General features: G+C 42.6%; 1 protein-coding gene across 1 annotated transcript in view; it reads left to right on the forward strand.

Annotated features, from left to right (window-relative positions):
• SH2B2 (SH2B adaptor protein 2) overlaps window positions 1-21,758 on the forward strand; it is a 173,836-nt gene extending 152,078 nt beyond the window's left edge. Inside the window, exons 5-9 of the mRNA XM_082244944.1 lie at window positions 3,115-3,209; window positions 3,340-3,513; window positions 12,238-12,428; window positions 18,679-18,850; window positions 20,919-21,758. Coding sequence (XP_082101070.1) covers window positions 3,115-3,209; window positions 3,340-3,513; window positions 12,238-12,428; window positions 18,679-18,850; window positions 20,919-21,217 — 931 coding nt within the window. The 3' untranslated portion in view covers window positions 21,218-21,758. The remainder of the gene's footprint in view (window positions 1-3,114; window positions 3,210-3,339; window positions 3,514-12,237; window positions 12,429-18,678; window positions 18,851-20,918) is intronic.
• The last annotated feature ends 816 nt before the right edge of the window (window positions 21,759-22,574 follow it).

A 22,574-nucleotide genomic window follows, 5' to 3' on the forward strand; every position in this document is an offset into this window, starting at 1 on the left:
TCCGGTGCTAGCAATGTTACGCCAATGGGGGATTGTGGTACTAGGCTACTTGGGTGACCTCCTTCTGCGAGCGGAGTCTCCTACTGCTCTGGTGGAACACCTGGAAATCACCATACGAGCTTGAGGGTGTTTGGCTGGATTCTGAATTTTCAGAAGTCTGCTCTGGTTCCGTCCACAAAGCTGGACTATCTGGGTCTGACTCTGGACCCGGCCTTAGCCAGAGCGCTCCTTCCTCTGGACAAAATCCAGAAACTGCAGGCTGTAATTCGTCTCTTGCGGTCAAGCAGATGGTAATCCCTCCGGACTTGCATGCGGGTGCTGGGCCTGATGGTATCTACCTTCGAGGCGGTTCAGTTTGCACAGTTTCATACGAGGCCCCTGCAAGAGAGATTCTGGCCAAATGGGACAAGAATCCGCAGTCTCTGGACAACAAGATCTGGCTGAGACGGGGAACGAAAGAGTCCCTGATATGGTGGCTTCGTTCTTCGTAGCTTCAGCTGGGCAAATCCTTCCTCCCCTTGTATTAGACAGTGGTCACCATGGATGCCAGCCTGGCTGGGGAGGCGTCCTCTTCAAAATTTCTGCTCAGGGGGTCTAGACACTGGAAGAGTCCAGACTACCGATCAATGTTTTGGTACTCCCAGTGATAAGACTTTCCCTGGAACATTGGACGGATCGTCTTCAGGGATGTCCAGTGTGCATTTAATCGTACAATGCCACGTCCGTGGCTTATGTCAATCCCCAGGGGGGCACAAGAAGTGTCCTAACGGCTCTGGAGTTAGCCGGCATTCTAAGGTGGGCAGAATGGTTCATCCCAGCCCTGTCTGTCATACACATTCCCGGGGTGGAAAACTGGCAGGCGGATTACCTCAGTCGGCAGGCGTTGGACCAAGGAGAGTGGTCCCTTCATCCGGAGGTGTTTCATCAGTTGTGTCTCTGATGGGGCATCCCGAGGTGGATCTGTTGGCGTCCCGGCTCAACAGAAAGGAGGTTTGTGGCTCGGTCACGGGATCCTCTGGCGGATGGATGCGCTTGTGGCCCCCTCACGGGATCAGTATTGTCTGATTTAGGCCTTCCCTCCTCTCAAGCTTCTGCCAAGACTTGTACGCAGGATCGAGGCAGAAGGGATTCTGGTCATCTTAGTGACCCCAGACTGCCCCCCCCACCCCCCCGGGCTTGGCACGCCAATCTAGTGCGGCTGGTTCCGATGTTCCTTGGAAGCTTCCTCTCAGGGAGGATCTGCTGTCCCAAGGATCTATCTTCTATCCTGCTTTACAGTTGCTGGCTTATGAGGGCTTGGCTGTTGAACGCCAGGTGCTTATGGATAGAGGTTTGTCTGAGTCAGTGATCCTAACGCTGTTAAAAGCTAGGAAATCTACTTCTGGGAAGATCTACCATCATTCGTAGAAGATGTACATTGTGCAGTGTGAGTCTCTTGAGGTTCATCCTTGCTCTTTTTTCGGTAGCTCGGATCTTGACCCTCCTTCAACGAGGGGGGGGGGGTTGAGCAGAAACTGGCCTTGAGTACTATCAAGGGTCAGGTGTCGGCCATAGCAGTCTTCTTTCAAGGGGCCTTGGCCACATACTTCTTGGTCCATACTTTTCTTCAGGGAGTTAGGCACTTGACCCCTTTAGTGCAGTCTCCAGAAGCCTCCTTTTGAGAATATTCGGGAGATTACCCTGCTTACGCTGTCCCAGAAGGTTGCCTTTTTGGTGGCTTTCACCTCTGCACCGAGGGTGTCGGGATTGGCGGCTTTGCCCTGTTGTTCACCTTACTTGGTGGTTCCTCGCCCCTGTCCGTCGTTCCTTCCTCAGATTGTCTGTGATTTTAATTTGAATGAAGACATTGTGTTGTTTTCCCTGTGTTCCAGGCCAAAACATCCAGGGGAAATTGCTTTGCATGCCTTGTATGTGGTCTAGGCGAATAGGGTGTACCTGGCAATTACAGAGTCTTTTAGGAATTCAGACTCACTGTTTGTGCTTAAGGATGGGCATTGGAAAGGGTTGTCCGCTTCCTCTGTGACCATATCCAGGTGGATCAGACAGAAGGAGATTTAGGCCTTTTCCATCAAGGGTCAGGTTCCTCCTTTCCCTGCCAAGGCACACTCTACTCAGGTGCTCTGTGCCTCCTGGGCCTTGCGTCATCAGGAGTCAGTGACGTAGGCTTGCAAGGCGGCCACCTGGTCGTCAGGGCACACTTTCACAAAGTTCTATAAAGTGGATGTGTTGGCATTGGTGCGGGTGCTTCCTTTGGCCGCAAGGGTTTGCAGGCTGCTGTTTAGAGGACCTGGTCCTCTTTGAGGGTGTATTGTATTTTTCAGGTGAGCTCCAGTTGTTTTGGTTGAGCTCCTGTTTACCTGGTTGGCTATAGTTTGCCTTGGGAATTTATTTTTCGCTGTTCCCACCCCTCATGTTTACCACTGCTTTGGGACATCCCAATGGTTAAGAAGATCAGGAGCTGTGTGCGTCAATGAACGAAAGAGAAAATGGGATTTTTGACTTACCGTAAAATGCATTTCTCTGATGTTCATTGACGGACACAGCACCCACCCCTCTGTGGAGTTGTAATTCTTCTGACGGTGCTTGTAACAAAACCGAATACCTATAGCAGAGAGAGGGAGTATACCCCCTGGGACTGCCTATAGGCGTAGCCAGATTTTTTTTTTTCTGCCTAGTGTCCTACTCCTGTATTGGGCAGTATAACCCAATGGTTAAGAAGATCAGGAGCTGTGTCTGTCAATGAACATCAGAGAAATTGGTTTTACGGTAAGTCAAAAATCCCATTTGTAGGGCATTCACAACGAAGTCAGTAACAAATCATAACATATCGGGATGCAGGATTGTAAAGAGATAAAAAGTTGCAAGACTTTATGGGGCAAACTGCAGTAAAACTAGAGTGGGTGAGAGTGGACTCCTTTTATTCCTGAATGTGAGCTGATTTTCATCAATATAGATGAGGTCTTCTGCTGGGTATGAATCCTAAATCCTGAAGACCATATTGTGGTTTGGATCCCTATCCCTTTATTTTCACACAGCTTGCTTAGTTAGACAAGGTTATCTGGTAAAAAAACTCTTAAAATATAACGATGCCTAACGATAACTGTTTTCTTGCAGGGATAGTGGGGATGACATAGAACTTTCTTCTTGTGAGCAGGGAGCATGTCTGCCTGGCCGAATCTCATCCTGTAGCTGTGAGTTTCTTGCGGAAGGTATGCAGTGCAGTGTAAAGATAGAACTATCCTCCATCCAAACTCTATAGAATTTGATATACTTTAATTTACGCTTTTTATCTCAGTTCATCCAATCCATTTGTTTGAGTATTTACTTAATCCCCCACAGGATCTTACCGCCCTCTGGATATGTGTGGTCAGGATGCAATATCTGCCACACTTCCAGCTACTGTAGCTCCTCAGACAAGAGGCCGAGAACATGCCACATCAGAGCATCTCATGCAAGTCCCCCTGGAGAGCTTCCTTCAGACCTTGGAGACTGCAGCTTCCAGCCAAGGGCCAGGTAAACTATGCAATACAGAAACTCTGACCTTCACTGTGTTCTTTAATTATGGTTATACCATATTGTTATACCATGTCCGGTGGAAAATGTTCTCCAGACCTCGGAGACTGCATCTCCCAGCCGTGGGTCAGGTGAACTATGCAATACAGAAACTCTGAACTTCACTGTGTTCTTTAAGTATGGTTATACCATATTGTTATACCATGTCCAGTGGAAAACGTTCTCAAGACCTTGGAGACTGCAGCTCCCAGGCATGGGCCAGGTAAACTGTGCAACACAGAAACTCTGAACTGCGTTCTTTATTTCTGGTTATACCATGTTGTTTCAAAAAGTACCAACATGTACATGATAACAAATTACCCATCAGAATAAATGCTTACAGATCAATAAAGGTCTCTGAATAGAGCAATCTGATATATGCTAGTGGGTAACTTATTACGTGATCATTAATGGAGCATTTAGTGGTCTAAACCCTCAGAATGAAGCAGAAAGTAGCTGATCTTATGGTACTGCTTGCCTGGCTGGAAAAGTATAATTATATCAAATTAAATTAGCAGCATAAGCTGTATTCTACAGAATGTGGTATGTTTATCCTTACAAAGCAGTTCGGCCAGGAGGAATCAGAAATCCAAGTTAAGGCTCCCTGTAAGGCCCTGGCGATTTTCTAACAAAAATCTGAAGCAGCTACAAATTTGCACTCCTTACACCCCATTCACACTTGAGAACGGGGCTAACACCAATTACAGGTGAGAACCCTGGCAGGGTTGAACACAGTTGAAGGATGCCAGCTCCCGTAGCTAATGGTGGCCGCTCACATGTAATTGCTTATGGAGAGATCACCTGTGAGTGATGAGCCCTGGATGCAGACAAATGTGAAGGGGTCTTAGGGTTTTTGTTGGTAGAGAAAAAAATAATTGAAGTAAATAAAATGTCTTTTTCAATTTCAAACAATCTGTAGCTCAGTCCCTAAGTGACTGATTTTTGCAGTGTTTGGAGCTAGTGACAGAATCGCCACCTTCAGTAGCTACTAATACTACCCCAAGTCAGCTGCTGATGGTCATGGCACACCATTGATTTGTAGCTGCTTAGATAAGCATTGTAATAATATAGAGCAGCAACTCTGTATGCAGCTACAAATGCCAGAGAAAAACAACAGAGAGATTTGTAGCTGCCACAAAGTTACTATTGTGAAATGACCCTAGGGCCTCTTTCACTCATGCAGCTGAGGGGCTGTAAAAAAGGTGGTTGATCCAAGTTTTCACTGCTGCGCGTCACGTTTGGCAGGTAAAACCTCTGCCAAACACAACCCATTCAAGTGAATGGAACAGCACTGCTTTTGCATGTAATGTATGTGCTGCGATGGTATTTCAATGGTAAAACAGGCATTTAAAAGGCAACATATTTACTATAAGCCACCTGTCAACTGATTCTGAACAGCGATCCAACATGGATTGCTTCACAAGAGGTGGTAAACTCCACTGCACACCTAAATGAGGCTTAATATGAAAGGAATTGATCTCACTCCCTGGAACACCTCCCATCTTTTCCAGTACTGCAACCTCAGTCAGTATCTTCAACTTTCAACACTTCTGCTAGTGCTGGATGCCTGTGCCCCTACTGTGTTTTTCTCCTCCAGCTCTTACATCACTACTAGACTCAGCAGAGATGTAGGGGTTGGGGAAATTAGCCATGGCACACTACAGGGAACACAGGCTTTTGACGAAGAAGCAGACATGGCCACTGGAGAGGTGAGTATAATGCCTTTTATCTTACAAGGAACCTTTATATGGATTTTTAATTCCCCTGACAAAGTTGCTTTAAATAAATTGTGAAAGACAGGATTGGATAAATCTACAGGTAAACTAGAAACTACCCTTTTATATCTCAATGCCCATGAACTGAGCCTAAAGAAAACACTTATGGTTGGATTTTTATGACAAAAGAGACCCTATTAGTTTCTTCTGTCACAACTACTTCTCCCTGCTTGTCAGCGCTAATGTACACTGAGCCGTGCGCAGCTCAGCGCACATTTACAAAATTGTTCTGTGCTCTGATGATGTGACTTCTGTGTCTATGTGTGAGAGCGACATCATCACAGCCTGGCCAGTCTAAGACTGGAAGATGGAGGGGCAGGGCTAGGAGTCCTCTTTGCACCTGTAGATATTTTTTGGTGTGTTACTGCCCCTATATTTGCTGAGAAGGCTGCGAGCTGGGAGGTGGCTCCACCGTGTTTCTAAAGTCAAACACTGGAAGTGTCCCCTTCCAGGTTGTGTTGTTTTGGCAAAGGTACTGTATATGAATCACAACACTGACTATACAGTATTACTAATTCTGTGGGAAATTGGACAAATTATACACATACTCAGGGGAATTCATAAAAGGTGTTGTAGACACCCTTTAGAATTCTGTCTAGGCGCAGCACCAAAAGTCCCATCACAAACAGGTACATGAATTGGGCACAAGCACTGACTTTTTCAGTGCTGTGCCTCAATGGAATTCTAAAAGTTGTCTACAGCCTATTCTGAGTACTGGTGTACCACTGTATATCGGCTCAGAGTTGGTCTTAATCACTGCCAATTTCCTAATCCGAGCACCGGTGGTAATTCTTTAAGAACTTGTCGATGCCATAGTAATAGATTCTTAGAGTAGCAGTAGTGAGAACTACCTGAATTTGTTGCATGTGTCAGTAATGTTAGTGACACTGACGCAAATGCCTGTCTGAATTAGACTCAGGTAGCTCCACTTTTGTTGAGAAAAAATCATTCGCCTCTGGATGATCTACGTACATTGCAAGGATTTTAAAAAACTTTGTTGCAAATTCCTACCTTTTTTTTATTCTGAAGGAATAGCTGTTTGTTTGTCTGTGTCCATATCCACAGTAGGCACCTGCAGGGCTCTAATGAGGAAAGCCAGTGGGTCTGCATCCCTTTTTAATGTGATTTCCCTTTGAGAGTATCGCACCAAAATTACATTTTCATTGCAGGGGATTCCAAAAATCTCACTTGTATCTTTGTTCAGACTTGTGAGAAAACCAGTAAGCAAATCACACAAGCAGGAAATTACATTTCTGGGGGGCATTCTATACACCATCTGTGTACAGGTAGCCATATTGCATTGCGTTTTACAGAAAATTACAGCACTGCAGTTTGGACAAGAAAGGTCATTTTTTTATATTTATTTATAAATAAGTATATTTATATTTAGTAATATTTGCTCTTTTTTTTACCCCCACAAAAGTGGAGTTACCCTCTAAGGGAACTACTGCTAGGAAAAGTCTCATTAGAGCTGTGTTGAATTCTTCTGACATAATCTACTGCATTGTGACGGATGTGAATCTACAGAACTAACGCAGACGAAACGTGTCTAGAGTTGCCTGAATTTATAAACATTCTCCTATGACTTACTATTAGATTACCTAATTTAGGCTTATCACATTTACTTTATGTATATTCAAGTTCTATTTTGCTGGTTTTGTACCACTGTAATAGTCATTCATCTAATCCCCATTTTTTATCTTTCTGCTGTTTACGTCATAATGCAGATATCATGTATGGTGGAACTACTCAATGGCTTCTACCTTTTTGGGTCAAATCATTTAGTTACCTTCTACTTTATGTAAAACAGACCTTTCCTCACATCTCTTAAAGTTTTGAAAAATGGGAGTGCCACATCTGTGGCAGAAATCTCCAAAAGAAAATTTTTTCAAAAATCAAGAATATTTTTTAAATAATGTATATGGCTGGGAGGGGTATAACTCCTTCAGTAATAACTTTCCATCATAGGCCCCTATAACATCAAAGCCCCATTTCACATTAGAAGAACCCCCCACATCAGAGTCATAACAGAGTCAATGATTGGTTGTTATGGTGCTGGCAGGTGGCCCGTCAGCACCATGAAACCAAATTATATAAATACAGGCCAACCTGTTGCAGACCTGGTAAAATCATGTAGAGTGCTGGATGTGGCCCACAGGCCATAGTTTGGAGACCCCTGCAGTAGAAAGATTTCTCTGACTTTCTGTCCCAATTACAGTGATGAATGACAGAACACGTTCAGTTACCCTACTTAGGCTACCAAAACAGCAAGAGCCATGGACTAAATAAAATACCAATTTGCCTAATTGATCTCTGATGGAGTATTTAGTGCACACATACACATGGCCTTTGCAGATTTATCTTGCTGGTTCATATTAAGGTTGTCTTTGTAACTTTCATCCTGTTAATGAGACTCATTCATATATGCCTAAGGCTATGCTCACACTGCTCCGACATGAAAGTAGTACAGTGAGGGAAAAAAGTATTTGATCCCCTGCTGATTTTGTACATTTTCCTAAAGGCAAAGAAATGATCAGTCTATCATTTTAATGGTATGTTTATTTTAACAGTGAGAGACAGAATAACAACAAAAAAAATCCAGAAAAATGCATTTAAAAAAAGTTATAAATTGATTTGCATTTTAATGAGTAAAATAATTTTCTCTTTCGTTCATTGATGGACACAGCTCCTGATCTTCTTAACCATTGGGTTAAACTGCCCCCTACCAGAGTAGGACGCTAGGCAGAAAAAAAGTCTGGCTATGCCTATGGACAGTCCCAGGTTTGTATTTTCCCTCTCTCTGCTATAAGTACTAGGTTTTTTTCTGCCTAGTCAGGAGTAAGGACCTAGTTTCTTGCTGGGATCTCTGGTCCTGGCAATTTTCTCTGGTCGCCAACATTCCTTGGAAGCTTCCTCTCAGGGAGGATCTGCTGTCCCAAGGACCAATCCTCCATTCTGATTTACATTCACTTGCTTTAACGGCTTGGCTGATGAACGCCAGGTGCTGATGGATAGAGGTTTGTCTGAGACGTGATTTCAATGCTGTTAAAAGCTAGGAAATCTTCTTGGAAGATCTACCATGATACGTAGAAGATGTACATTGCGTTGTGTGAGCCTCTTGGGGTTCATCCTCGCTCTTGGTGGCTGGGATCTTGACCTTCCTTCAATGGGGGGTTGAGCAGAAACTGGCCTAGAATACTATCGAGGGTCGGATATCGGCCTTAGCGGTCTTTAAACAGGCCTAGGCTACATATTCCTTGGTGCGTACTTTTCTTCAGGGAGTTAGGCACTTGACCCCTCCAGTGCAGTCTCTGTTGCTGCCTTGGGACCTCAATTAGGTGCTCTCATTCCTCCAGAAGCCTCCTTTCGAGAATCTTTGGGAGATTCTCCTGCTTACGCTGTCCCAGAAGATGGCTTTTTTGGTGACACCTCTGCGCGCAGGGTGTCAGAATTGTCGGTGTTGCCCTGTCGTTCACCTTACTTGGTGGTTCACAGAGATAAGGTGGTTCTTTGCCCCTGTCCGTCATTCCCTCCTCAGGTTGTCTCTCATTTTCATTTGAATGAAGACATTGTGTTGTCTTCCCTGTGTCCCAGGCCAAAACATCCGAAGGAAATTGCTTTGCATGCCTTGGATGTGTTCCCGGGCGATTAGGGTGTACCTGGCAGCTATGGAGTCTTTTAGGAAATCAGACTCACTATTGTGCTTAGGGATAGGCTTCAGAAAGAGTTGTCCGCTTCCTCTGCGACCATTTCCAGGTGGATCAGACAGAAGGTGATTCAGGCCTATTCCATCATGGGTCAGGTTCCTCCTTTCACTTTCAAGGTACACTCTATTCGGGCGCTCAATGTCTCCTGGGCCTTCCGTCATCAGGCGTCAGTAACGTAGGTTTGCAAGGCGGCCACCTGGTCGTCGATGCACACTTTAACAAAGTTCTATAAAGTGGATGTGTTGGCATCTGTCGATGCTTCCTGTGGCCGCAAGGTTTTGCAGGCTACTGTTTAGAGGACCTGGTCCTCTTTCCGGGTGTATTGTTTTTTTCAGGTGAGCTCCAGTTGTTTTGGTTGAGCTCATGTTTACCTGGTTGGCTAAAGTTAGCTTCGGGAATTTCTTTTTCACTGTCTCCCCCCCCCCCCCCCCCCCCTCATGTTAAACACTGCTTTGGGACTTCCCAATGGTTAAGAAGATCAGGAGCTGTGTCCATCAATTAACGAAGGAGAAATGTGATTTTTGACTTACCGTAAAATCCATTTCTCTGATGTTCATTGACAGACACAGCACCCACCCCTCTGTGGAGTTGTAATTCTTCTGACGGTGCTTGTAACAAAATTGAGTACCTATAGCAGAGAGAGGGAGTATACCCCCTGGGACTGCCCATAGGTGTAGCCAGACTTTTTTTCTGCCTAGTGTCCTACTCCTGTGGGGGCAGTATAACACAATGATTAAGAAGATCAAGAGCTGTGTCCATCAATGAACACCAGAGAAATTGATTTTTACGGTAAGTCAAAAATCTTGACCCCTTCTCAAAACATGACTTAGTACTTGGTGGCAAACCCTTGTTACCAATCACAGAGGTCAGACGTTTGTTGTAGTTGGCCACCAGGTTTGCATACATCCCAGGAAGGATTTTGTCCTACTCTTCTTTGCTGATCCTCTCCAAGTCATTAATGTTTTAAAGCTGATGCTTGGTAACTCAAGCCTTCAGCTCCCTCCACATATTTTCTATAGGATTAAGGTCTAGAGACTGGCTAGGCCACTCCAGGACCTTAATGTGCTTTTTCTTGTTGCCTTGGCCTTGTGTTTTGGGTCATTGTCATGCTGAAATACCCACCCACAACCCATTTTCAATGCCCTGGCTGAGGGAAGGAGGTTATAACCATAGATTTGATGGTACAGGGCACCGCCCATTGTCCCTTTGGTGCAGTAAAGTTGTCCTCTCCCCTTAGCAAAAAAACACCCCCAAAGCATAATGTTTGCACCTCCATTTTTGACAGTGGGGATGATGTTCTTGGGGCCATAGGCAGCATTCATCCTCCTCTAAACACAGCTAGTTGAATTGATGCCAAAGAGCTCGATTTTGGTCTCATCTGACCACAATACTTTCACCCACTTCCCCTCTAAATTATCAGATGTTCATTAGCAAACTTCGGATGGGCCTGTGCATGTGCTTTCTTGTAAGCGCTGTAGGATTTAATTCCTTCACGTTGTAGTGTGTCACCAATTGTTTTCTTGGTGACAATGGTCCCAGTTACCTTGAAATCATTGACAAGATTCTCCCATGTAGTTCTGGGCTGATTCCTCACTGTTCTCATGATCATTGAAACTTCACAAGGTGAGATCTTGCATGGAGCCCCAGACAGAGGGAGATTGACAGTTATTTTGTGTTTCTTCCATATGCAAATAATCGCACCAATTGTTGTCACCCGAATAACTAAGCTGCTTGGGGATGGTCTTGTAGCCCATTCCAACCTTGTGTAGGTCCACAATCTTATCCCTGACATTCTTGGAAGGCTCTTTGGTCTTGGCAGAGACAATGGAATCTGATTGATTGACTGCTTCTGTGGACAAGTTTCTTTTATACAGGTAACAAGCTGAGATTAGGAGCACTCCCTATAAGAGAATTCTCCTAATCTCAGCTCATTACCTGTATAGAAGACACCTGGGAGCCAGAAATCTTGCTGATTGATAGGGGATCAAATACTTATTTCACTCATTAAAATGCAAATCAATTTATAACTTTTTTGAAATGCGTTTTTCTGGATATTTTTGTTATTCTGTCTCTCACTGGTAATATAAACCTAGCATGAAAATTATAGAATGATAATTTCTTTGTCAGTGGGAAAACGTACAAAATCAGCAGGGGATCAAATACTTTTTTCCCTCACTGTACGACTTTCAAACCGACTTTGCCCTGCAACTTCAGTCCAACTTTGATCCAACTTATTGTGACTTATTACACTCTATAGCATTGAAGTCGAACCAAAGTAGTGCAGGAACCTTTTTGAAAGTCGGACCGACTTGTGTCGGACCAATTAAGACGGCTCTGATAGGAAACCATTGATTTATACACATCATGCAAAATGTGCTCTCAAAGTCGGAGCATATGTCGCACCAGTGTCAAACGGGACTTAGGCAGCATTATCTCTCATGCAGTCCTGAACAAATAGAAACATGATTATCCACTCTCATTATAATTTGGTCATCAACAAACACTCTCCTGTCACTGCCCATAACTGACATAATGCATAACAGGAAAATAACACTGAACTTAAATCTGAAATCTATGCAGATATAAAAGACAAAAAGTATGCAGCCCTGTAATCATAAATAAGTTATTAAGTGCATTTTTAAATACAAGCAGCGAACCTGAATTGGACCTGTTAGCAGCCTCTTCCTTTCCCTGTAAAAAAGAGTAAGAAGCAGCACAAGGAGCCAGTCAGTTCATGTACTGACAGGAAGCATGCTAATGTGAGGAGAAAGCAGAGTGAGAGGACCAAGCTCATGACTGTGCTACTTCTCCTTTCACTGTCCTTCTACAGGTTGGGTTGGGTCTAATATGACCTGGGCTCACAGAAAATGGGTTTACTGATGCCAATTCATCAGACTGGTGATATATTGTGGCAAAAAAAGGACTTCAGGGTGTAAATGTTTGGATTGAACCTTTCATATTGCAGCAAAAGCTGATTTTATTTTTTATATTTAATTTGGCTTCCTATTTTATTTTGCTACTTTTGCCTGGAGTTCTGCTTTAAAGTAGAAACCCTTATAAGTAAGTATGCATTTTGTAAGCATTGGCAGAAATCAGTTATATTTAAACAACTTCTTTTACTTTTCAATAGGAATGATAACATGTAAGCAACAAAATCTGTTATTGTACCATTCATTTTTTATTTAATTTTGCTGTGTCAATAGGTGATGATGGTGAGAAATCTGAAATTAATCTCTTTGATTACCCTTGGTTCCATGGGACACTGTCAAGGATCAAGGCTGCTCAACTTGTACTTGCCGGTGGAACCCGAAGCCACGGACTCTTTGTCATCAGGCAAAGTGAAACCCGGCCAGGAGAATATGTGCTGACATTCAACTTTCAAGGCAAAGCAAAGGCAAGTACTCTATTTATACTACTTTAAAAGTGCTTATACATGATACAACTTTTATTTGATGATTTGTATTCTTTAAAGTAAGTTCTACACAAGAAAATAATTCTCCTTTATTTTCACCTGGTGATCCTGCCAATAACATACTTCCTGTACTATGGTGACAACACAGGTAGTTTGTTAGGACTGCAGAACACTTCACCCTTTTTTTTTATTATTCATTGAGAGATATAACATTATAACATGACACTTAACAAGCCAAAAATGAGCAAATAAGAGAGGTTCATTGTTAGGATTTGCATGTTTTAAAGTGCATCTGTAGCTTGGCAATATTAGGTGCATGTACTTACCCTGTACTTGATCCCCTTATGTTCTGACAGTTCGGCCAGTGGATATTTAAGCACCAGGTTCTACATTGTGGGGAGCCAGTGTAGAGTTATATGTTCTCCTATATTCTATTATGCATTGTACCTTAGATGCAAAGCCATACAGCACTGAGCTTGAGTTAGACAAGTGTGAAGCAAGGTAAACGAAATATCATTAAAAAAAAAATCGCATTTTTAAATTCTTCCGTGCATGACCTTCAATTTTCACTGCACCAAGGGGTATGGAAATTGTTTAAGAAACTACTGGTCAAAGAGACTAACTCAGGATCCCAATCAACTTGTCCCTGATGACATTCTACTTGTCCTGATCAAAAAAATTATAATTTTAACCAAAACAGTATTTAGATTGCTGGTGCAATGCAAGACTCCTGCACACTATCAGTGTCATCTGTCTGACCCTTACTTTATATGAGCAGGCAGTTTTACACAGATGGCAAGAATCCATGAACTACCACGGCGCTCAGCAGTGCCGTGGTAGTTAATTGAGAGCTACAAGGCAACAGCCGCAAAGGATATCGGTACTGAAAGCAGACACCCTAGAGCAGTGGTTCTCAACTCCAGTCCTCAGGACTCACTAACAGGCCAGATTTTAAGTATTACCTTGGGGAGATACAGACTAGAGTACTGAAATCACTGAGCAGCAAATTTGATCACCTGTGATGTATTTCAGTTATCTTGCAAACCTGGCCTGTTAGTGGGTCCTGAGGACCAGAGTTGAGAACCACTGCTCTAGAGAATAATATAATGGTAGTTCCAATTTTTTATGTCACACTATAGTACCGCAAAATTACACAATTTTTTGCTAAAATATAAAAGACGGGATTGCACCGAGTAAATAGATACCCAACATGTCAAACCCTAAATTTGCGTGCGCCCGTGAAATGGTAACAAACTTAAGTACCCTAAATTTTATATAGGCGACATTGTAAAAGCCCCCTATAGGTCATTAGTTTAGCGTTACGTAGGAGGTCTGGTGCTAGAATTATTGCTCTCATTCCGGTGTGCATGGAGATGTAACATATGTATGGCCATCAACGTTTTCATGCTTAGGCGTGTGCGTTTACATTTGTACATGCAAATATGTGGGGGGTGGGGCCTAAAAAATGGGGGGGGGATTTTATGTGCTTTTTAACCTAAAGTGGTTGTAAGCTTCATTTATAGAATTACAAGAAGAATGAAATACCACTCATACATGAAGGATAGATAGTAATTGTATAGTGGGTCAGACTGCCAGAGACTTTAAAGGAGAAGTACAGCCAAAGCCTGTGCAGTTCGTTTTGCACTCCTGTGACCCATTTTCAGCAGAGAGAGGGCTGATGTCACAGAGCTGGTCCAGGCTCGGGCGTCATCCTGACCATGGAGTCGGGATCCGCCCACATGCCTGGACGGGCTCCCGCCCTCTCCCCTGCCCAGTGCTCCAGTGAGTGAGGAGGGGGGCAGAGCAGAGCTCTCTACTCACGGAGCTGTGAGAACCGAGCAATCGGCGGTGTTTGATCGCTCGGTTCTCAGTGTTAGAGGCGCCAGGTGGGACAGATGCTGCATCCACCGAGGTAAGTATGATTCTAAAAGAAAAGAAAAAAAAAAACATACATCTCTTTTAAGGTTTCATAGAGAAAATGGGCCATGTATTTCTAACTCCTGCAAAATTAAAAGGTTGGAGTCATGAAAAAAACATAGCACTTCATATTTTCTTTTCTTTTTCACTTTTTCTATAATTCCTACATTTGTGCCCACCAATCCCCTATCTCCACTTCTCTACTTTTACCTACCTTCCATTGGCTTCCCTACCTGTCTGTCCATCCACCAGAGTGATGTAAAATACCTTTTATGACCAGTTATAGGGAGCATGTGGCTCTTTCCATTTCCTCCCACAATGCAGTGCTGGGTGTCTGAAAAGCCAATTGTCAGGCCTGATTGTTGTTAAATAGAGGTAGGATTAGAGTCCTCAGCCCTGTGTAAGCTCCCTCTATTTCAGCTTGGAGCTTATATGGGAGTTTTTAACTTTGTTGTGGCTGGAAATAGAGAAGCTGTCATTATTTATCTCCCCCCAGTAATTTCCTGGATGTCTTGCTGATACAGAGCCTTCAGTACTTTCTAAGTTACTGGCATAAAATTGACCATGCTTGATGCATGCATGTTCAATGTCAGTGGCTTAAAATGTAGTGAACCCAGAGACAGCCAGGCAGTTAGCATTTTTAGAAGGAAGTCAGTAACAGCAGTCCCAACCCACAAACACACTGGTTCTCTTCACCCTCTGTTGCCAGGTGTTAGGCTGGTGGCTCTCCAGCTGTTGCGGAACTACAAGTCCCATCATGCCTCTGCCTCCAGGAGTCATGCTTGTAACTGTCAGCCTTGCAATGTCTCATGGGACTTGTAGTTCCACAACAGCTGGAGGGCTGCCACTTTGACACCTGTGCGAGTGGTGCTGCTCTCTGTAACATGTTTCTGAAAACCCAGGGCAGGATACCAGCCCTTGATGCTCTGGGCTCATAGGAAGTGGATTAAATAACACTTGGCATCATTAAAGATGGAAGAGGAACATGTGAGACTGCTGGGGACAGCTCTGGAGATAGTAAACAAAATTCCCATAGCACACATTCCTGAAATGGGCTAGGAAATAAATAGGGGCTGCAGCCATAGGCAGTTGGAAGCTGGTAACACTAACATCACAGACTGACATACATATTTGTCTGCACACCATGGATCTTCAAGTAACATCCATGTTTTTATTGAGTGTGCACATCACAGCGAAGGAGTGCAATGTTGCAAACCCATGCAGAATCCTTTCGTCTGGCATGTGATAATCACATGCCTGACAAACAGGCCCTGCGTGGCTTTGAAATGATGCATTATTCCACTGTGATGTGATCACTTTGAATAAAAATGTTTGGACCTTACTAAACCACTTCTGGACCAGAAGGATTTGCCTCTTTAATGACCAGGCCATATTTTGCCATTCGACACTGTGTTATTTTAACAGACAATTGCGCGGTCATGCGACACTGTAACTAAATAAAATTGATGTTCTTTTTTTTACCCACAAATAGAGCTTTCTTTTGGTGGTATTTGAACACCTGTGCGATTTTTATTTTTTGCGCTATCTACAAAAAAAGAGCGACAATTCTGAAAAAAAAAAAACAATATTTTTCACATTCTGCTATATAACATTCCCTGATAAAAAAATTAAAAAAATCAAAATTTTTTAACATTTGAGGCCAATTTGTTTTCTGCTACATATTTTTGGTAAAAAAATCGCAATAAGCGTATTTTGATTGGTTTGCGCAAAAGTTATCACGTCTACTAACTATGGAAAAGAGTTTTGTCATTTTTATTGTTTTTTTTTTTACTAGTAATGGCGGCGATCTGCAATTTTTTGCGGGACTGCGACATTGCAGCGGACAGATCGTACCCCTGACTGACATTTTTGACACTTTTGAGGGGACCAGTGACATTACTACAGTAATCAGTAAAAATATGCACTGTTACTGTAATAATGACACTGGAAGGGGTTAACACAGTAAGTGATCAAGGGGTTAAATATGTACCTAGGGGTGTGTTTCTAACTGTGGGGGGGGCGTGGCTTGTGAAATGATCACAGAGACCTATATAGCAGGATCACAGGGGTTCTGTGATCATTCCAGAGAGAAGAACAGTTTACAACAGCTGCCCATCCTTCTTTCTCAGCAGGGAACGATCGCGGGCCTGCCCCATGCATCGTGATCCCTGCTGACGAGCGGGGGCGGGAGCATGTATACCTGCAGCTGTTTGTGCAGGAACGGCTGCCTGCCGCAGTATAACTGCGGCAGGCGGTCGTTAAGCGGTTAAAGATCCTTGGTGTGCTAGCAAATATGAATAGTGAGCACTGCCAATAGGTTGAACATTGCAGCCAGAGCTGTTTTTTAATCCTTAAGTGCTCCTAGGACTAACATTTAGTATGTTTTGCCCAAGCTGGACTCTAAAGTAAAATTTATTTTTAGGGATTAGAACACCTATTAGGTTTTTATTGCTGTCTGTGCCACTGTTAGGGAGATTCACCTTATTTGTCCTGTGTACTATTATCATTGAAAGTGAATACAAAATAAAATCCCAAATTTTGGGTTTGTCCCCAGAACGGTAATAGAGGGGAAATTGTCCAGTGGGGACACTAGTTCTGGTGCCCAATGATTTCCTTAAAGTAAAATTAAAGTCTCAGTTTTGTTTTTGTTAAAAATAACAAACATGTCATACTTACCTGCTCTGTGTAGTGGTTTTGCACAGAGTAGCCCAAGTCCTCCTCTTCTCGGGTCCCTCTTCGGTGCTCTTGGCCCCTCCCTCCTGCCGAGTGTCTCACAGCAAGCAGCTTTAAATGACAACAGGGGGAGTCAATGGCGCTTCTCTGCTGTCTCAGCCAATGAGAAGGGAGAGTCCCAGGCAGCCAAGTCTCTTGTGCAACATCGCTGGGTTGGGATGAGGCTCAGGTAAGTATTAGGGGGGTTGCTGCACACAGAAGCCTTTTTATCTTAAAGGGATTGTAAAGGCAGAAAGTTTTTTCATCTTAATACATTCTATGCATTAGGATAAAAAAACCTTCTGTGTGCATCAGCCCCCTCTAATACTTACCTTATATCATTTTTATCCAGGGATGTTGCAGGAGTGTCTCAGCTGCCCCGGACTCCCCTCCTCATTGGCTGAGACAGGAGCGTGGCACGATTGGCTCCCGCTGCTGTCTATCAAGGTCAGTCAGCCAATCAGGAGAGAGAGGCGGTGGGGGCAGGTTTGCGGCTCAGTGTCTGAATGGACACAGGGAGCTGTGACTCAGCTTGGGTGCCCCCACAGCAAGCTGCTTGCTGTGGGGGCAGGAGCAAAAAAGAGGGACACGAGAAGAGGAGAATCAGGGCTGCTCTGTGCAAATTCAACTGCACAGAGCAGGTAAGTATAGCAAGTTTGTTTTTTGGTTTTAAAATGAGACTTTACAATCACTTTAAAGTGGATGTAAACCCTCACATATACCCAGTGAAGTGAACAGCCTCAGATGATACACAGAGATTAAACAAATCTCCCTACATACGTTTTACATGGATATCTGCTGTCTTCAGCTTTCTATATGCTTTACAAAGTGCACATCATGTTAGAAGTTTTTCTTCCTGTTTCAGCAGTGGGAGGGAAGTCTGGGTATACACTTTGTGTGAGCTGATTGGAGGAAGGGCACACACCCCCCTCCACATAGGCAGAGGAATGAAGAAACTTGCAAAGCTGTGCTGTGAATAGACAAGCTCTCTGCTTATCTGTCTCGAAGTCCCTTCCCTACATACATTTTCAGCTGCTTTTATCTCCTGTGTCGGAGAGCCTGGCAGAAGTTATCATGCTTATAACAGAAGGACGGAGCAGCAGAAAGACATGGGACTTAGGGCTTTGGAGAGAGATAGGTAAACACTACATATATGTGTGCCCAGGTCAGATTTCATGAATGGGGTTTACATCCACTTTAATGCATAGAATGCATTAAAATAAAAAAACCTTCTGCCTTTACAACCACTTTCATTTGCGGGGATTTCCTCTCATTTCTTTTTTCGGCTATGGAACAGGAAGTGAAGGGAAATCTCCCCAATGGGACACAGATGACAAAAAAAAAAAATGTGATGAGGGTGTGACCCTCCCTTACTCTATCCAAAATTTAAAAAAAAAAAAGTTTTTGCCTAAAGTTCTACTTTAATTTTCATTCAAAATTCTGCGCTCCAAAGGGTCCTGAAATTGTGAAAATGCAGGTCCCTACTTTTTCCTAGATCCTTTTTGCCTTGATTTGGAAGGGGGCAGCTAATTTCTCTGAAGCGATCTGACAAAAAGCTAATATTTTTATATATTGTAATTGTATTGTAATTCTTATTTTTTAGCACCTGCGGTTATCTCTGAATGAGAATGGACAATGTCATGTACAGCACCTCTGGTTCCAGACCATTTTTGATATGCTGAAACATTTTCACTCTCACCCGATACCCCTAGAATCTGGTGGCTCAGCTGACATCACCCTGCGCAGCTATGTTGTTCCACAGCATCCGATACCTGGTGAGGCTTTTATCTATCTTACTATTCACTGCTATTCAAAAAGCTATGGTAGGCTCACATTTATCATATTTGCCCAAACTCCTAACTCGTAATAAAGATTTTTAATTTACTTTAATAGCTATGAATGACTTCTACAAAAAGTAAGAAAAATGAATCTGAATTTTATTAATTTAGTTTTTGGTAACAGTTATATCAAGACAATATTGCCTGCTATATAGCACCTTTCTATAGCACATTTCTATATGGCACCTTTCTGCCATATGCCCTGCAATGCGATTTTATAGGTTTACATTCATTTGACTCAATGGGAAATTGTAGCTCACCAAACCCCAAACTGCAACATGTAAAATGTTTCTAAATGCCCTGCAGTGCATGGGTCTTGAAAAAACAGATCCATTTCAAGGACTTGGCAGATAACTGCTATTACACCCATTTTATGTATATTTTTGCGTAGGGACACTTTGTACCTTCCCGCTTGCTTTCTTTTTTCCAATCAGACTTTATGAAACTGCTGCAGGTATAAAGTGCAGGTACCTAAAGGTTCTGATACCCTGCTTTTACAGCTAGATATCAGGACATTCTGACAGGCAAAGCCTTGGCACCCCCTGATAGGGATGCAGCTTGCCCACTTTTGCTTGCCTTCTGCACATTCCTATCAGGGGTTGACGTAAGGGCAAGCTCGGAAACTACTTTAAAGTGTCAGAAATTTGACTGCCCAGCATTAAGCCAGCAAGGTATTAGGCAGGTATTAGGCTGCTGGTAGATGTATGTACTATACCCGCAGCAGGTTGTTTTTTAATTCATGGCAAAATCTCTCTAGGACTAGCCATACACTTTGAGATTTCTCTCATTCAGCCATGCCAGCTGAACAATAGATTTCCCCTATCCATGCTAAACAGCATAGATGGAAGGATCTCCCCTGCTGACTATTGCATTCTAACAGATGCTGCTTCCACGGCTGTCAGAATACCCAAACAGTGACTTCATCAGATTGGCTGCAGTTACTGTTCGGTCAAGAATTTTCCGCTTAACCCATTTTTGGAAGGATGTTTGCTGGCCCAGATGATGCCAACAGGCCACCCAAGACTCCAGTTTCAGCTGATTTACCAGAATTTAGTGTATAATCACAAGCTGTGTATGGCCAGCATAAGTACCAGGCAGTCTTCCTTTGTAAAAATAATGAATACAGTAAACCCCTGTTAGTTCAGTTTTTGCGGTCCTGGTATTTTGCGTTTTTGTTTCTGTAAGACCTATTAATATTATTTTACTAATTAAATCATTGTTAATTTAACATTTTTGTGTTTTCCATTGCTCTTGCTCTGTCTCTCAGTATCTTTTATGTGTTTAAATGTGTTTCTATTGTTTTAAAAGTGTGTTTAAAGACCTTAAATGCTTTTAAAAGTACAGTGAAAGTTATAAAAACATGCCTACAGTGTATTTAAATAGGGTCTTTCTATTTTGCGGATTTTCAATTTTCGCGGGTGGGTCCGGAACGTAACCCCCGCGATGGAGGGGCGTTTACTGTAAATAGCAAACTACTTGAAATCACATCTGGTGTATATGAGCCCCTATATACAGTAACTGTCCATTCATGTTTTGTAACCCAATATTTGTTCCCTTTATGCAGTATCTATGCATGCATCAATGTATACCAGCATAACATATGTACAGAAAAAAAATCAGATACAGAGAACTAAACACAACATAAAGAATACCTAGAGAGGCTCATAAACAGAGACATACATCCAGCGTGAATAAACAAAAAATAGTACTAATACATATTTATATGCAATTGTAAAACTTTTTAAAACAGTAACATACACATTTACTGCATTTTACACATATAAACATATATTTTCCAAAATATGGGCCATCTGGGAACAATACAGAGGGCTGAGGAGGAATCAGAGGTAAAAAATGTTACGGTAGCATGGCATTGCTGTATAGCTAACTAAAGTTTGGAAAGAGCCTTCAGTAAAATAATTCATTATTTAGAATCTGTGTATAGTGACCATAAGGATACCAGTTACACATGAAAGAATGGATCTCTTCTTTTTCTTTGCTTTAGAGCCTGGACCTGCTGTTCCTAGTTTCCAGCAGCAGAGCTGCAGAACTGACACCCAATCTCAGCACTACTTCTCCAGCTCTGGGGCAAGTAATGTGCAACCTGTGACTCCTCCAGACAACCCCACTGCCAGCAGCCACCCAGCATATCACAGAGTAGATGGGACCCTTGCTGCCAGAAGCCGAAGCAACAGTGCAGAGCTTTTGCTAGAATCACCAAATGGAAGCACAGAAGACTACCATGAAAGCGATGGGTCTCGGAGCCGCACAAGAGCCGTCGAGAACCAGTATTCTTTTTACTGATGAATCCTGTTTTAAGCCACATCACTACTAGTTTAACTCAAATCAAATGTCAGCATTATGGCTGACATACACAAAGTCCTTGTGTGTTACAAGAATTCTTCCAAGAACAAATGCTGTTATGATGATACACACAATCTTCTCCCCGAATAGCAAAAACGCACTATGATTTGGGGGCCTGCAAAGGAAAAAGTACAGAGAGCAATAATGTAAGCTACCATTTCTGACCACCTTCTGAAAATGCCAGTTGACTGCCTGTCTCTGGGTTAAGTACTTTCTACGTCCTGACCTGGGATAGGCATGCAGTTAGAAATCCAGAGGGAAGTCAGGAAACGCCTAATCTGCCTACTTGTTCCAAGCCATTGATGTAGAAAGCATGGAAGTCATTGGGTCAGCAAGACAGCTAGCAATTTCAGAAGGAGAAGTAACCAGTGGCAGCCTACTTAATTCTCTCAATGCTAGTTTGCTGCACCTAAAGCTATTAAAGGACCACTATACTCAAGATGATATTGTATGCATTAGGTGAAAAAGAGTGTAATTACATGTACAACTACCATATCATGTCCTACACATTGGTGGGCCCCAAAATGACATTTGGTAGAATTCATCCATGAAATAAGTGGACAGGAAGTAAGCTTTGTGTCGCAAAATTTTATTTTTGATTTGGGTACTCTTCTAAAACATTTACTTACTTATCTATGCATTAATATTAACACAACCTATTTTACATAAATAAGTTTACAAACATTTTGAATAGTGGCTTTTTAATTTTGCTTTGCATCCAGGGTAATAGGAATACACTGGGGTTGATTTGCTAAAACTGGAGAGTGCAAAATCTGGTGCAGCTATGCATAGAAACCAATCAGCTTTTTTCTAGTTTTTTTTTTTGGCAAAGCTTAATTGAGCAAGCTAAAGATAGAAGCTGATTGGTTTCTTTGCAGAGCTGCACCAGATTTTGCACTCTCCAGTTTTAGTAAATCAACTCCACAGTATGCAGTTTCATACAAACCTTTCGTGTTCTGAAATTCAGTTTATGTGATCAGCAAGCAGATTTTAAATTAGTAGGACCCCATATGTCAAAATGATCTGTAGATCAAAAGATATGTTCAGCCAAACATAACTCTGTATCTCCAACCACCTAAGCCTTTAATGTGATGGGTGACCTCTTTGGTCAGTAGGGAGACTTAGGTTGTGGAATGTGATAAGGTCAAGATAAACTTTTACAGGAAAAGTCAGGATTTTTATATAATCTCAGCTCTCTAATTGTCTGCATTTACACATTTTGTAACATACAGTACCCCCGATCATGCATTTTTTTTTCTCATCATATGCTTAAGTTGAATTTTGGAAATTTGTAACA

Source organism: Pelophylax lessonae (assembly GCF_965119305.1).
Source record: "Pelophylax lessonae genome assembly, chromosome: 2".
Lineage (NCBI taxonomy): Eukaryota > Metazoa > Chordata > Amphibia > Anura > Ranidae > Pelophylax > Pelophylax lessonae.